Source organism: Nothobranchius furzeri, chromosome 13, assembly GCF_043380555.1.
Source record: "Nothobranchius furzeri strain GRZ-AD chromosome 13, NfurGRZ-RIMD1, whole genome shotgun sequence".
Lineage (NCBI taxonomy): Eukaryota > Metazoa > Chordata > Actinopteri > Cyprinodontiformes > Nothobranchiidae > Nothobranchius > Nothobranchius furzeri.
Genome location: NC_091753.1, coordinates 38,341,729 through 38,359,518, shown reverse-complemented (window position 1 = coordinate 38,359,518; position 17,790 = coordinate 38,341,729). Strand labels below are relative to the sequence as shown.

Here is a 17,790-nt window from a genome sequence, read left to right as displayed (position 1 = left end):
TAATTATCTCCTAAAGCCACGGTGCCCTGTAAAACCATCATTCTGACATCGGAGTCGCTGTGACTGACAAGGAGGAGCAGATGGCTCATCTGAAAGCCATTAAACCACTTTGACCCAGAGTGCGAAGAGTTGACAAAAACTTTGCTTGATTGCATTAGAAAAATGATTTTTAGGAGGATTCTGCCCGTCAATCTGTTAGAGGGTAACCTTGTGTGCTTTTACCGTGACGAGATGAAAAATGAGAGGACAAGGTGACGAGTAAAAACACTGACCACAATGTTTCTGATCTCCTGACCTATAAACACGTTGCACGTTTCAAATTACCACAACTTTTTAAAATAATTTTGCTTTTTTTGTTTGTTTTGAAAATGTTCTCAGAGTGGTAACTTTACTCAAACTGATAAAGTAGCTAGTAAAATTACAAATCATCAGCCTAATTGTCAGTATGCATTCCTTTCCTCTTTCTTACACTGCGCTACACTTACATTGGTATGATTAAAGATTTATTATTTGATAAAAATGCATCCGACACCTCTCATGCCAGAGATTTAAGCTAAGAACATGTAATGCTTACACATTTTTGTTCTTTGGCTGTTTTTTGTTCCATCTCACAAAAATCTTACGCATGATTTCCCACAATGTTGCAAGCTGCTTCCTGAACACAAACTGCTCTACGTCACACCAAGGTGCATCTGTTACTTTGCACATCTGTGTGCTATGCCACTTGCAGTACCGTACTCTCATTGTTCTTTTGTTATTATTTTATTTTTGCCTATTTTCATTTTGAAAACTCACCTATAAAGTGTACATTTCAGGACATCCTCGGGTCTCAGGTATCAGACATAAAACCACTCTTTTGTACGTTTGTTCTGTGTTTATCTTTGTAATCCATTACTTTGTTCTTTTTTTACACAGTTAGTTAAAACATTTGTTTTTTTACCTGACATGCTTCGACTAATAATTAGAGATCGCCGGTGATCTCTGATGATGACTAGAGTCTAAACATGTCAGTAACAAAAAATAACTAATTGTTTACTAAACTGTGAAAAAAAAGGGCTAAGTGATGGAAACATATGACCATAGAGAAAAAAGACCCAAGTTTCATTCAAAAACCCCTCATACTTCTGACTAAATATTGTCAGTCAAAAATAAAATATATCAGGTTAAAAGGAATCAGGGAAAATAGCTTCAGGAAAGAAATTGTCACACTTTTTGTCCTGGGGACTTTTGGTTTGACAACTTTTTTCCTGAAGCTGTTTTACCTGATTCTTTCTTGTCTAATGACTTTTTTCCTCAGACCTTTTTGGCAGACGCTATGTAGTCAGAAATGTGATGGGGTTTTTAATTAAACCTGAGGCTTTTTTTTTCTATGGTCTGATATCTGACACCTGAGATCTGAGGATGTCCTGAAATGTACACCATACATCTGAGATCAATTCCCGCCAGGGGTATTCTGCTGTTGTGTCCTTGGGCAAGACACTTCACCCAACTTGCCTGTGTTGGTGGTGGTCAGAGGGGCCGATGGCGCCAAATGGCAGCCTCGCCTCTGTCTGACCGCCCCAGGGCGGCTGTGGCTACAAAGTAGCTTACCATCACTAGCAGCGTGTGAATGTGAGAGTGCATGAAAGTGTCTTTCAGTGCCCTAAAAAGCGCTATATCAGTTAGATGTATTATCCTTATTATTATTATTATTATTATTATTATTATTATTAATTCCATCTCCACCTTTTCTCTTTTACAGATCTACTCTTGGGGGTGTTTCTCAATGCCAAGGATCCTCGCTTTGATGTCTTGGTCCCGTCCCGGTTGCCTAGGAGATACATCATCCGGAACCACCATGGAGTGTTCCAATATTCATGTTCTATTGAGGCGTCTGTTCTCCGTTTGTTAGCCGTTTAGCTAACTGAGCAAGGACACACAGGAGGTGCCTTGTAGTCTGGCCTTGGTTAAAAATTCCCCAGAATACAGTACAGCATTTTCAAAAGGATGGCAGAGAAGTCAGCAGCTACTTCGGAGGCAAATTTCAAGTTTAAATGTAAACTAACTGTAGCTAAAGTGACGATATCTGAAATGTTTTTTTTATATCCAAAGCAGTTAACTATGGTAGGTTAGTTGCTTAGTAGTTGCAGCTTCAGTGGCTAGCAGGTAGTAACTTGCTTATTTAATTTGACAAATGTATGCATAATTAAAAAGTTAAAAGCTTGTTATGTATTCATATTGAAACTTATACGTGTAAAATGTAACGTTACCTCCCGTGTCACGTGACGTTACGTGACCGCTGCGCAAGTCTGTTCCATTTAACTGTTTTCTTTGGCCAAGGAAGGACAGTGTCCTCGTAAGCAATTGGGAAACACCCATTCATCCATGCATTAAACATATGAAAAGTAATATTAGAAACATTAAACGCAAAAGAAAACCAACAACTTTGACTGTTTTTGTCTAAGTGTGCCATCAATATGGTTAAGGAGCCTCTTTATAAATAATGGTTCGTTCCGATCCCACCCAACTCCTCCTTTCTGCCTCTGACCTCCTCAGTCTTGTTTTTGTAGTTTATTTTTGAGCCGATTCAACAAACCACGTTTACTTTGGTTTGTTGTTTCAGCCGTGACCTGAGAGTCACCAAGCAAAAAGTCCCACGCAGTTCCATTATGACAGCCAACAGATGGTAAACACACGATCACAGTTAGTGAGACTTTTTGATAACAGACAGATATAAAAGGTGTCAACATTTATTGGTGCAAATGTAATTATTCCAGCTCATAATTGACATGTAGCACAGAAAACAACAAATACGAGCTAGAATCTGCTCTGGAAACAGAATGTGAGTGTTTTATGTAGAAAACGTTTTAAAGCTAGAAAAAAAGAAACTTGAGCATCACCGAAGGAACGCAGTCCTTCTTCCTGTGGTTTTTAAGTGCCGCCACTTCTCCACCTCTCAAACGGCAATAAAAAAAGGTATGAGGTCACTAAATGAACTGAATTGGAAAACCACTTTAGGGAATTCTACGTTTTTTAATCCAAACTCTCACATTTACTGTTTCTGGTTCGCTACAACAGAAATGGTGATTTATAATCTATCATACAGGCTTGTTTTTGCCACAGATTAACAGAAACATGGTTTTTGGGCTTGAAGACCGACCCGGTCTCATAAAAAAGTTTTACAAGACTTATCTACACATGCACAGCTGCAGCCACCCTGGACACAAATTAAAACTCTGTTTCACTGACTTTATGCGGCTAAAATGTTTCCAAAGTCAATGCACTTTTATATTTTAACAACAAACCAGTGCAATAAAACACCACATCAGGTAAAATGACTCACCTGCTCATGAAGGACACCCTGCACGTGGTTTAAGGAGGCAGAACTACTGCTGCTGCAGTGAATAGAGGAATCAAATCTCACTGTTACCGGGTAAGTTGCTGTCATGTTTGGTAAATGTATTCACCTATTGGCCATTTCATAACGATGCAAATGTTTAGAAAATAGTGAAATGTGGTAAAACTTGAGAACAAAATTGTGTAAAGGTCAACTTTACTCATGTCTAGTAAGAATGAATGCTTTGTAAGTCATTCTCAGGGGGAAATAATCTCCGGTGCACCTATTTAAGGATGTAGAATTCAACTGGAGTTGAAAGTAGCTTCAGACAGCAGGATTGGGTCTTATTTCTGATTGGCTAACAGCAACACGGCTCTACCCCTAATTCCATTTGCTTTGCAACGTTGATGTTTTATCTGCACAAATAACTCAAGCCTGGAGGAGTTCTGCTGTGTGGTGGAGTTGCTAATGCTAACAGCTTCTAAGTCGAGACGTTCTCTGTTGTTTCCTGGATGCTAAAACAACAACAGCCTTCCCGTCGCGAGTCAAGTTGGGTGAGTCCATAAGCGATTTTCTGATGCAGGAAATAGGGGTAGAAGATTATTTTTACATTCAGCCTGCATAAATAATGAGTAAAGAATGGTGTCTCAGTGAACTTGCTCTTTAAATTTTTTGTCATGATTATAATGAGGAAATAAATCTCAGTATTATTTTAATGTGCTTAAAACAGTAAAACCATCAGCATTGCTGGGTTAGTTGTTGTAAGTGGGAATTAGTAGTTTTCATCATTTCATTTTTTTTGCAAATTTATTAGAGTAGATTGTAGAGTTTTCAATCACTTTGAAACATTACGAGCTGTTTTAACTTTTAAAGCACAAAAGCTAGAGACTTTTATTTTGAAGGTTTTTTTCTGGCAGTTGGACTAGTGAAACTATACGGCTTCATAATGAAGCAGCTTTATAAAGCACATATATGCTCACAACCTTATAAAAGTAGAAGGAATTTAACCAGCAACCCGCAAATAAGACTGATTAAAATTCTTCATTTTAAGAGCAACAACAGGCTAAAAAGTTGTTAGCTGTAACCTTTCAAGCAGACAGCAGATCCACACTTTTCTCTTTACATCATCCATCTTTCTTTTTTCCACATCTTTTTTTAAATGGGTAAAAGGGTTTAATATTGAATAATTTTACACAAAACCTTATTTTCTTCTTCTTATTATTATTATTAAAGCCATAAAGCCAAACATGTGCTGCAACAGGACTAATCAGCTTCACCTCTAAGAGTTCAGTTTAACAGAAAGAGAAAGGAGACGTGAGTCATGATGAGTATTAATCAAATATTTTCAAGTTGCGGCGTCTCGGAGTGTTGTGTCAACATTTCCATTTAAACTTTGTCTCTGCTAAACAGGAGCAGACCCAAGCATGTGTCCCTTTGTGTGTTTTATAGTTGGGATCGCACCAGTTGTTCACAGCTGTTCGTCTGATCGGAGAACTTCAAATAGGCAATTAGAGCATCATGAGCAACAATGACAGAAGCTTCTCACCAGCTCTGTCTAACTGGACTGATGGATGCAAAGTTGCATTTAATGATATGAAGCAACAGATCAGAGTACAATAACTTGCCGCGTGCGTGCATAAGATGCTGCAAAATCGTTCTGCTGGACACCAACATCAGCAAAGTGGACATTGTTCTTTACCACTCTGATAAGCACGACGCCCACTGTAAACTTCCTCCATACTGTAAACACCAGTCAAGCTGCAACAAAAAGTGTTGATGTGAGGAGATCTTTCAATGAGGCGTGTCCACAAAATGTGCTCCGACACACAAACGCCTGCTGCTAAAAAAACATCCTCGATGACAACAGCACAAAGCCCTGAGAGCTTTCTCCAACCAGTAACGAGCAACCGCTGCAGCCCTGCCTGCCCACGCTGCATTATTGACCCAGGTAATGGGGATAATGGATGTTATTGCATCAATAGTAGGATCAAAAAATAAAAGGCAACCTTTTGTTTGAGCATTTTGAGCTCCCAAGTGCAAAGCCATTATTCGGTTACAGCGGGAAGACGTTGCACTGCGCACAAAACCCAGTGACATAAAAACAAAGTGTTTCTGGTTTCTACGTGTTTTTATACGCTTTAAGGTTACAGGATAACATCAGGAAAAAAAATAATAATAATAAAAAAAAATTGCTTATAAACACACAACCATGCTGGTCTTCTGTACTCGACACAGCGTCACGTTATCAGCCATGTTACCATTACCAGCCATTTTTTATAGCTGAAAGTTTTATTCTATTTTATTCTGTTTTTATTCTTATTGTCTGTTCTTGTTATATGTAGCACATTATTACCAAAGCAAGTTCCTAGTTTGTGAATTGTTTGTTCACTGACAATGGCAATAAACCTTTTCTGATTCTGATTCTGATTTCACTTTTTTAAGTCAGTTGATGCAAGTTTATCTGAGAAGCAACTGCTGTGCCCACATGAAGAACAAGCAGCAGCTCTTTCCTCCTCAGATACGAATGAAACCGCACAACAGCAGGAAACCGTAAGTACCTTTTAAAGTGTTGTAAAACCCCTGAATTGTTTTTGTGATGTGCTAAAATACGCTGTAATAAGAAAAGAGGTATTTGCGGCTCCATTAGATAATCAACCAGTGTTTAATACGCCGTCGAAAATGACCTTTTAGTCACATTTTCAATGAAAGGTTCATAAATTAAAGTGTTGTGCAAAAATATTGAGCAACTTGTCAGATGATCTGCTGTAGGATGATGAAACTATCAAGTCCTGTTTTAGATCTTTGCTGGGAGATGTTTATACTTCTCAAACCCATGATGGTTTATTTTGTGGCAGTTCTCTTTTGTTGGACTTCCACTGGGTCACTTTCACAACTTATTAAAGCTCAATCTGCACCGTTTTATGGTCGTGATCAGGTAAAGCATCCAAAGTCCAAAGAAAGAGCATCAGAAAGTCGGCAGAACCTAGGATCAAGATCGTTTTAATGGATCTGATTTGCTGGAAATCAAATATAAAGAAATCAAGGGTGATTTTTATTCTAATAAAGTTCTTCATCAGATTCAGGTCAACATGAAAATTAATGATAAAGTAAAATAGCATGTGCACAAATAAAGTGCTCTAAATAAAGAAGTCCAAAGGTGTTCTCTGAAGATTTTACCTGTTGATCTAAAGGAAACTCTCAGTAACTCCAAACCTTTGTGTCACATTTACTAAATAAGCAGCACTTTCCGTTGTTTTGAGACGTGCCACAGCTTTGTCCACTGTTTCCTTTCCAGCAGTCACAGGGGATCTGGAGTACGTTTCGATAATCTTAACAATTGTAAATTCAACAAAACAATTTAAGACAAGTCCAGATTGATAACCCAGTGTCATGGCCTGGTTTGAGAAGCAGTTAAGGAGGATCCTTTTCCTATTGTTTACATGCGAACATGTAAACAGAACGACTCCAGACGTTAATAGAAAAATAAGCCTCTGCATCAACAGGAAAACACAAGTGGCTGCAGCGGGACCATATTCCAATAGAAACAGTCTGACTGTAGAAAAGTACCGGAAGAGATGCCACAATTTCCATTTCAGACTCATTCTGCTCTGCTGATTCTCTGCCAGATTACTGAGCCTCAATTTATAATGCTGCGGTCGAGACACAACAAGAGCGCGTATTGTCCAGGACCGGCTCTCTTTTCCTGAGGAGCAGGAGTCGTTCTGAGCACATGAAACTGAGGCTCAGCTCCTCAGAGTGATGACCTTTAAATGATCTGAGGCTGATGCGGGTGCTCTTTGGCCTGGCTTAATTAGGTGATGTCACACAGGAAGTGAATCGAGTTCTTATCGAGGATCAGAGTTAAGTCCTACTGGTCAAAAGAAAAATAGCCTTTTTTGACACAACTGCACATATTTGATGGAGATTGCATCAAAAAAGTAGGGATGGCAGTTTCAGCAGGACTGAGATTCAATTCAGTTTATTTATATAAAACAAATCACAGCGAGAGTCGTCTCAATGCACTTTTTAAAGTCAAAGTTCCAACCGACTTCAGTTCAATATGCAATTAGTTAAAAGTTCCCATCGAGTCACTGACTTGTGTCAGAGACTTTACAGCAATCCTCATACTAAGCAAGCATGTAGTGACAGTGGAGAGGAAAACTCCCTTTTAACAGGAAGAGACCTCCACCAGAAACCTGGATCAGGACAAGATATTTTTTATACAATGAAATCTCTCCACAAGATTTCACAATTAGCCTTTTGTTAATGTTATAAAACTAAACGTCTATCAGATTTCCCCCTAATCTTCACAACACAGTTCCAATTGAAGCACAAAAATGTCCCAAAAAAGGCCCGTTTGAACACAATGGTGTGAGATCACATTACGGATTGAGATGTAAGAATAAAAACAATGTATGGAAGTGCAGATATACAGACTTCAGGAGGTCAAAAGGCCACCGAGGGACAAGGACAGGAAACTGACTCAATAAGAGTAGCGAGAACTTAAGGAGGTTGGAGACAATGGTCTGAAGTGGAACAGAGGATCAGCACAATGCAGAGGGGAGGGTGGGAAGGTTTGTGCGGTCAGTGGCAATCAGGGATAAGGAAAGGTAAAGGCGTTAAGGAGGGTCGAGAGGGCAGAAGAGGAGGGAAGTCAGGATCTGAAAGAGGAAGGGCTGTTACATCAACAACATCAGCGTGAGAAAAAAACACACAAATCGAGTTTCTCTTGAAAAATATCACTGATCAATGAAAATAAAAGTTACTTTTCCTGTCTGAGAATCCTAACCCTGTGAGGCCTCTGGTTCAGAAAAGTGTTTCAGAGTGAGGAACTTGAGTTATTCTGCGCTGGCCGGGCAGCATGGGGCCATTCGATCAGAGCTGGGACAGTGACAGAAAGCAGACAGAGAGCTCCCTCATTCCCGCGTACCTCTGTGGGTGTTGCCAGCTAAAAATACATGCAGCAAACTTTTCTATGCAACCTAACTTCAGAAAGTAGAACCAGCATGTCTTCTATCAGTGCAAAACTAAGTCTGTTTATATAGTCTCCAGTCCAATAATGCAGCAACTGTGCAAAGGCAACTGGAAATAACCCAGATTATTAAGGTATAATCCTGGGTGTAGTGCTGCAAGAACGTAGTGTCAAGTTAAATTGCTGTGGCTAATTTAGATCTTGTCAGAAGATTCTGGGGTTAAATTGAAGAAACACTTTTATTGCTTTCTAAGCTGCAAGAAAACAAAATTACTCATAACTTAATTACAAGTCACGCTTTTCCAACAAATGCTGTCTCTCAGTTGAGTTGCATTCATCCTTTTGCTTGTTTGTCTGACTGCTTGGGAACTTTGCAGAAACAACGTCCTCCCCAAATCCAGTCCAGCTCCGTACTCACCTCTCCAGGTGTGAAAGAGGACCAGGAGGAGTCCAGCCAGCAGAGAGGCGGTGTTACGTACAGCCATGGCTTGGTGCAGAAGATGTCCGAATCCTGAGTGTGTGTGTAGAGGGAGTCTGGTCCTCTGGAAGGTCTGATTAAACACACACAGGGAGAGGGAGTGAGGAGCAGCCAGAGGAGGCAGATGATGCAGGGGGGTGGGGTGGGGGGTGGGGGGCGGTGGGGGGGGACTGGAGAGAGAGCGAGACGGAATTCCTCCGCTGCAAAAAGTAAACCCTCCTGCTGCAGGAGATGAAGGTGTTCAGCAAATCAACATGTCTCAGCTTATTACATATCTTTTAAACATTTAAGTATTTAATTTGCTCTAGCTCTGCCGTGGTTTATCCACAGACACCAGACTGATTAAAGCTTTTATATTAAGTTTCAGTGAGTGAGGGAGATATTTTTTGCAGCATGCATAAAGAGGAGGACCCGCAGCCGGAGGAGGGCAGACGTCTGAAGTGAAACATTTGATGCCAGAAAATGGAAGCTGACTTTACCACATTTCAGTTGTTGAAAGTGCTTATCAGCGGGAAAGCACCGGTCTGCTGGTGGGGCTGCACCTCTGGTGGAAGGGTGTGGATCCTAATTCAGCATGAAGAAGTAGAAAAACAAATCATATCTAATTATATCTTATTAGCAACTGGTGACTTTTGGTTTGTTTATTCTTCTGATAATCAGAAAGATGAAAAGAACCACTTAGGTCAGAAAAACTTAACTCCAGATGTTCTAAAGGCTTCTGGTTTTAGCATGCAGCCCAAAAGATAACCAGCGGCACCCATCTGGTCACGCCTTCTAGGGAATCCCTTTATTTCTCACTTTTTAAATAAGCTCAAAGTTCTCTTCAAGTGCATGAAATATTGTTGCTTCTTTCTTCAAATTAAAAATAAATCTTTGTTAAGAAAAGTTTCATGAATGAATTGCTGTTCCATCTATACTAAATATAAAGATGTTTCTCTATTGTACCAGTTTTAACTGAATCTGAGGCTATAAAACACCCATATTTAGCAAAAATGTTAGATCACTTCTGGTCTCGCTTGATTGATCCTAGCTGCAGCCTGATCAGAGACGCTTTGTTTTCTTATCACTGAACATTTATTTCACATGTTTATTTATTTTCTTAAGTTGCAGTATTTATCTTAGCTTGACGCCACATTTGTCAAAGTTCAACGCATGTTCACAACCCCCTAAAAAGCACACACGTTGCCTCCTGCTAAATCCAAACTTATCGTCACCATGAGAGCAGATTGTGACTGACGCTGAAAACAAACCGAGTTAAAACACCGTGCATGCTTGCACACATCACGCCACTACATTTCCTGCACATAGGCGCTGGTCTCTGATGGGTAAAACCATTTAAATGTCAGGGCTTGGATATCTGCAGCATTTGCCAAACTGTAACAGAGCTCCTGCATATTCCTGAGATGTTGCTATAAAAATACAGAAACAGAGGGCAGCTGAAAAAGACACTAAGTACTGTGCAGCTGACCTACTGGAAAAATACTGGGCTGTGTTTACTGTCCCTAGGTTACTAAAATTCGGTAGAAAATATAGAAAATGTGCGCAAAAGCTCTGCTATCTGGGCAAATTCAGTCAGCTGTCGATCATTTTTTAACCTTTATTTATTTATTTATTAAAAAATGTATACTAACAAGACGTGTGTGAATATTTAAGCAATATATATATATATATATATATATATATACTATTTTTTTGTAGCTTTGATGGTAAATAAAACCCGTAAAGCACTAGAAATGTTATAGTGATGTGTTCTGCACTGACTCTGAACTCCCTGGTGATTTTTAAACCAATCTGATTGTTTCAGGTTTGAATCTAATATTCTTCTGATATTGTTCCCCACACAGATCAGAACACCTGGGAAACAATAATGGGAGTGAAACATTTTCTTTGACAGTTTGCATCAACAGCAATAAAACCTTGACCCATCTGAGTGCCGAGGTACAGCAGCTGAGTATTACGTGACCCGTGTGAACTGTTGCAGTCTGCAGCTGGAAGCAGATCAAAGAACAGCTGACGTGTGATAAATGCTGATCTCTTCACTTGCTGGGAAACGCTGCCGAGTCTGATACCTGCCAAGTGGACAGTTTCTGACTGCAGGTCAGAAGTTATTATCAGACAGGCCAGGTGATCGTAATGAACTCGGCGCCGCGAGCTTCTGCAGGATCAGGTGATACAGACGGATGCACGCTTGGTGCAGCTTAGTTTATGCTTTTTCCACATTTATTACGTAATATGTAGAGATGAACCACTTCATGTAGTTATACATTTTCATTTTTCAAAATGGAATAATTAGATGGCAATAATATCATATTCTGAAATTTCCAAATTATTTTCTTAGCTTCTCCTGAGTTTGAACTGAGTGCAGCAGAGATTAGAGGACACAAAAACTAATTTTATACAAATAAACTTGTGTTTGAGTCTAAAGAAGACATTAAAAACCAACCTGAGCATTGAACACACAATAATGACAGTTTTCAGGTTCATAATCAAGAGATAAGGATGGTTTCTAATGCTCCTAATTATGATCAAATATGAATAAAATGCAATTTTGTCAGTGAAAACAGACAATCCCTATAATTCTGTAATCTGGTTTTATATCAGTGAGTAAACTACAGTTTTTTTATAGACGCTATAGGACACATTTCTCAATACTTAGGTCAGTTTTGCAAAACTTTTCACACAGTTCTCCTAACATTCAAAATGCAACACAACCAAAGCACTTCAGTCAGGTCTCAAATAAACAAACACTTTCTTCCAGAACACTAGCAAAGGCTGACAGCCAGCAAACACACTTTGTCACCCACAAAACAACGACCTAAAAAACACTAACAACATGTAGCATTACAGTGTTTTCTTGTGTAAAACAAGGACATGTCTCTGTTCATAACTGCAATGAATGAATCAGACATGATGCAGAATTCATCAATATTTTATGTTGTTTATTTATTTTTATGTTTTTGCTAATTCCAAAATGCAAGAATTTGTATGCACACTATCCACTGATACAGATACAACAGACCGATATGTCCAGGCATCCATACGTTCACACCTCCCAGCCTCTCTTCTTCCTGTTTCAGCCACTTCTCTATTTCTGGCTGGGTCCATGTTTACATCACAATACAAACCTATTCTGCAGTCGCCTCCTTTTGTAATGAGACTGAAAGAGTAACACATGTGTAGATGTTCATCTAATGAGAATCAGCTGTAGCTGGTTAAACTGCATTTTTAGATTTCAAATATGTTTTAAAAATATTTTGCTGTTGGATCTTGCTGTCGTATTCAGTTTGCCTTATGTTATTGTTTTTAACATAAGTTTGACTGTTTTGATAACAATACGTACGCATGTGCAAAATACTACTGTACACACACCCTCTTGGGCAGATGATTGATTCTTTTCATAATGTCTCTTATCATCTATACGCAGATGATATTCAGCTGTACTGCTCCTTTAAGGATTCTGAGTTCTATGAACTGTCTGAATTACTAGAGTGTCCATCAGCTATCACCAGCTGGCTAGAAGAAAACTTCCTTCAGTTAAATTCTGAAAAGACTGAATGTCTGATCATTGCCCCTGAGAGCATGGTTCCCCTGATTGGTCTAAAACTTGGTCATTTATCCTCTGCCGTCAAGACAAACTTAAGGAATTTGGGTGTTGTTTTTGTCTCTTGAAGGTCACTCAAAAACATTGGTCCGAAACTGTTTTTATCACTTAAGAAATATCTCCAAACTGCGAAGGTTGGTGTCAAAACATGAACTTGAAATGGTTATCCATGCGTTTATCTCCCCCCGTCTAGATTACTGAAACACACTTTTCACATGTTTTAACAAAAAAGCCCTTGACCGCCTTCAGTTGGTCCAGAACTCTGCAGCGAGGCTCCTAACTGGAGCAAACAGAAGAACACACATCACTCCTATTCTAATGTCTCTGCACTGGTTACCCGTTAACTTTAGAGTTCATTTTAGAATCCTGACTATAACTTTCAATGCTCTACATGGTCAAGCTCCTCCCTGTATTACTGAACTGTTAAAGCCTTATGCTCCAACCCGAGCCCTCAGGTCCACCCACCAGAACCTTCTAGAAGTTCCAAAGACCAGATATAAAAGTCGAGGTGATCGCTCCTCCCATACTGTTGCACCCCGACTCTGGAATGATCTTCCTTTATCCTTACGCAGCGTTGACAGTCTGGACACTTTTAAAAAACAGCTAAAGACCCTTTTATTTAAAGCTGCCTTTACCTAAACCTTTTATTTTCTTATTTTTAACTCAAATTTTAAATCTTTCATCTGTTTATGAAAATTTACAGTTTTCTGATGTTAATCATTATGATTTTATGACTTTATTTTTTTCTGATGTTAATCTATTTCTGTTTTGAGATCATTATGATTTTATGACATTGTTCTATTTTGTTTTGATCTATGTGAAGCACTTTGTGATTCTTTATCTGTGATGAGTGCTATATAAATAAAATTTACTTACTTACTACTTACTAAAATGCCCTGTACATAAAAATATTTTTGGCAGTGGTTGTGTCTGAGTGAGAAAATAATTCATAAAATTTGAGAGATGTAGTCATTGAATGCATTTCTCATGTTCTGTGTCCCTTTGTTCCCCAGCCTCTCCAGTTTCCCACTCCAGGTTTTCCTCTTGTGTCCCATTATTATCCCCAGCCCTCTGTAGACCTGTTGTCTTTAGGTCTTTTATTTCAGTGTGTGTGTGTGTGTGTGTGTGTGTGTGTGTGTGTGTGTGTGTGTGTGTGTGTGTGTGTGTGTGTGTGTGTGTGTGTGTGTGTGTGTGTGTGTGTGTGTGTGTGTGTGTGTGTGTGTGTGTGTGTGTGAGTCCTTCCCCAGTCAGGTCTGGTGTCCTTCTCTGCTCTCTGATCGTGTATCTGGTCATCAAACAGTAAAATTTCATTTTCCTGTTATTTGTTGAATTTAAAAAAAAGGTGTCATTGTTTTAGAGACATTTTCAACACTTTTTGGTTGTCATCATGTGACAATTCTGTTTCTGCAACAGTGCAGTATTAGTGAGGGATTTTGTCACACTCTTATGACCAGAGGAAACATATTCATCAAGTATTGATACACAAACAAGCATGAGGTTGTTTTCTTTTCTGCTTTTTGTAAGATCATCTCAGGACATAAAGTCCACATGTCTCAGGATATTAACTTTGTGTGTGTGTGTGTGTGTGTGTGTGTGTGTGTGTGTGTGTGTGTGTGTGTGTGTGTGTGTGTGTGTGTGTGTGTGTGTGTGTGTGTGTGCTCAACCATCTCGTGCTTTGTCCCAGGCTGTTTTTATGAGGTATGATTATTATTGTTATTTAATAATATTTGTGACAGAGACTTGGGGAAGTTTGTCAGAATATTTCTCAGATACATTTTCACACAGTTAAGAGGTTTTGTACCTCCTGAGACCCTGTGACCACATTTGAAAACACTGATTTCTTGCACTATAGTATTTTCTTGACTTCAACTTAAACTTTTTCATTTGTATTATTTACAATTTCTTGATATTAACTTTAAGTTAAAAATTTTTAAGGAAATCTGTTTATTTTATTTATTTATTTTTTAATCTAAACTATATTTTGTTTAAGTTTATGAGAGTCGACTAATCTGTAAACCTTAGGATTGTTTTTGTTTTTTGTTACACCAATTATAAGTTTTGGTCCCAGGAGGTAAAAAGTCATTCTGAAAAATTATAATTTCAACTAAATTCTTTAGGAAAAGAACTATTTCACAGCAACAATTAATGCATATTTTAATTTTTTACTTACGACCAGATCTCAGTGATTTTACTGAAACTTGTTATAGATGCAGTGTAGGAAATTCAACTCTGCATCCTCTGGATGTCAAAAACAAATGAACAATTTCAAGTTGTTGACCATTTTCATCCTTAAATGTTCTTGATGTCAGTCACAATTTGACTTGTTACATTTGAATAAAAACTATAATCTACAAAAATTAGACACACAGCCTGGGTTTCATGCTTTAGAGAACTAAATGTAGAGGAGGGTGTTGGCCTGTGTGCCAATGCCTTCATTTCCTTCAGGCTTTATGTTTTACACATATCGAAATAAAAGCTGCATTGTTCTGCCACTCAGGCTCAGTAAATGATGACGCAGCCCCGAACGCAGCCGACTGGGCGTGGCACATACACATATTTATAAAGAAACAGCCTCTTAAAATTCCTAGAGGACAAATTGCAAGAATTTACCCTTTGCAACCTTTTTTAATATGACACATCCTGGCAAAAGCATGTGGGAATATCCCAGGGTCACAGGGTTTGGGAATAAGGCAAAGGGAAGCAGGAAAAAGACCATCCACTCCCCCATCAAGTTCCCAAAGAATGCACAGCCGTGAACTATTTACAGGAACGAACTTCAGCCTATTGCAGGGGAAAAGCTGCAGCTATTAGTGATGCTAATCAATCTACAGTTTTTTTATAATGATTCAATTAAATTAGCATCAATACACACCCTGTAATGTCATTTACAAACAAGGGTCATATTCAAGTCCAATAATTTATCATCCATCTAGAAAACTGTCTGGATGCTTTGAATTTGAACATCAGTTAAACCGAGAATAATATATATATATATATATATATATATATATATATATATATATATATATATATATATATATATATTAATAAACTAAAATTGGAAACAGATTCCCTTCCATGCATTCCCGCTATAAAACATGATGATAACACGCTTCATGTGAAATTAAATTATAATCAAATGTTAGCATAAAAGGGTCAAATCTATAGAGAAAATATCCATGTCATTTATTTATTTATTGTGTGTGTGTGTGTGTGTGTGTGTGTGTGTGTGTGTGTGTGTGTGTGTGTGTGTGTGTGTGTGTGTGTGTGTGTGTGTGTGTGTGCGTGTGTGCGTGTGTGTGTGTGTGTGTGTGTGTGTGTGTGTGTGTGTGTGTGTGTGTGTGTGTGCGTGTGTGCGTGTGTGTGTGTGTGTGTGTGTGTCCGTCCATGCGTGCGTGTGTGCGTGCGTGTGTGTGTGTGTCCGTCCATGCGTGCGTGTGTGCGTGCGTGTGTGTGTGTGTGCGTGAGTGCGTGCGTGTGTGTGTGTGTGTGTGTGTGTCCGTCCACGCGTGAGTGTGTGTGTGTGTGTGTGTGTGTGTGTGTGTGTGTGTGTGTGTGTGTGTGTGTGTGTGTGTGTGTGTGTGTGTGTGTGTGTGTGTGTGTGTGTGTGTGTGTGTGTGTGTGTGGAATGGCAGCAAGAAAACAAGACTCGACATCTGGTTGAGTTTTATCATTGTGCTTCACTTTGACTTGCTGTTTTTGATGTTTCTGGTTGGTTGGGTTTGTAACTTACCTTACTTTAAGCAGATGATGTGGATCTGGTGGTGTCTTCAAGTAATGACCTCCATCATTCACTTGGACGGTTCAGCAGAGAGTTAGAGAATATGAGAGTCAGCTTTTCCAAATCTTAAGTCACGGTTCTCAAATGCTTCCTCCTGGTTGGAGCTGAACCTAAAAGGGACTCTATTGGATGGTTGATCCACATTAAAAACCTCAGTTGGTCTTGAGATGTGCATCATGAGTGAAACTTTAAAAATAAGAAGATGGTGCAAATTGGGTTTCCCTTCTGGAACTGTTACTAGTATGAAGATGGATGCATGGATGGTTTTGTTAAAGGTGACATAACAAAGGCAGTCCTCCAGGTACTAAATGTATTATAACATTTAACTTTTTTTCTTCTGGCTGACCTGTAATGTCTTCACCTTCATTCTTTGCTGTGTTAAAGGTTCCTGGTTTGAGTGTCTTCACCACACACTTGTGTGTGACTGATAGTCAGACTCTTGTTTATCTCAGCTGAGCTCACTAGAGAAGAAGGAAAAGAAGAACTCATTCTTTCCAAGCCTCTGCGGGAGCTGGTTGTTTTGGGGGTAGTTGCCTGCCTGGGATGAGAGGCAGCCATTGTATGAGTTGGATGGAGGGGGGATACTGGTTGAGCGAGACAGCTTGGGAGAGGAGTGGGAGAGAAATTTTAATTTCTGTTCTACTCCGTCATAACGAGATTGGCTGTGACAATGGAGCACTTTGATAACCACAGAGACAGAGAATATCACATCACATCACCATGGTGATTATATGTTGTACTTGCATTAATCATAATAAACCAACCCACTTACATGTTTCTTCACTGTTGGAAAATGCATGGAAAAAGTTAATGACGTCATTTTGATATTATGTTGCCATTGCTGTTTAAACCCCTTTAGCGTTCTGATCGACCAAATGGTAGAGGACATTTTGAGGCCCAATATCTAACCGAGGCTTTCATTGAAATTGACCTACCTTATTGAGCCTTTCCTACCAATTAGATTACATTTGTAATTAAAAAAAATCTATGTCTTAAAAAGGTTGACCTCTTTAAGGCCATTGCTCATTGGAAGTTGGCTATGAGTTTAGCATGCTACACATTGTTTTGCCCAGAAATTCAAAAGTAGGCATAATTTTTCAACATTCTTCAATGTCAAAGGGTTTACGAAACATTACCTAGTAAAATTAGGAAATAAAACAAATATTTTGAGGTTTAATTTTTTTTAAATATGTTACCAAACGGTTGATTTGTCCATTTATAATAATGGGACTGACACAAAACTAATATTGTTGAGAAAGGTACATACTCTTAAAAACACAGATGTGCTATCTTTAGGTTTCCTGTCATGTAAAGTACTGAATAAAGCCATTTTTCAATGTTTGTGGGGAAGTACTCTGCTGCTTTGTGCTGGAAGGTTAGCCTAGTGAACTAGACCAAATTCTTGCTTTGCAAAGTTTGGTCTAGGAACGCTCCACTGGAACCTCTGCAGCCCCTAACAGCATTCTGGCTGGCCAATCACAGCTCTCTAGAGGGGTTTCAAACACATAAAGAGCTGTGATTGGTCCATAATGGTGGGCCAATCATAGTGCTCTATCTGCTTAGTGAACAAATCACAGAGCTTTATACGCTTTGTGGGCCAATCAGGGCACTCTATATGCCTGGTGGGTGGGATGGTGCAACA

At 39.0% G+C, this 17,790-nt stretch overlaps 1 protein-coding gene across 6 annotated transcripts in view; it reads right to left on the bottom strand.

Annotated features, from left to right (window-relative positions):
* Nucleotides 1-8,877, bottom strand: part of mcamb (melanoma cell adhesion molecule b) — a 37,530-nt gene extending 28,653 nt beyond the window's left edge. For 3 of the 6 annotated variants that reach the window (XM_015951565.3, XM_054742701.2, XM_054742703.2), the window contains exon 1: nucleotides 8,707-8,876. In XM_015951565.3, coding sequence (XP_015807051.1) covers nucleotides 8,707-8,773 — 67 coding nt within the window. In that variant the 5' untranslated portion in view covers nucleotides 8,774-8,876. Of the gene's footprint in view, nucleotides 1-8,706 lie in introns of all 6 variants that reach the window. The other 3 variants (XM_054742702.1, XM_054742704.2, XM_015951569.3) reach the window with 3 other exon arrangements.
* Between the last annotated feature and the right edge of the window lie 8,913 nt (nucleotides 8,878-17,790).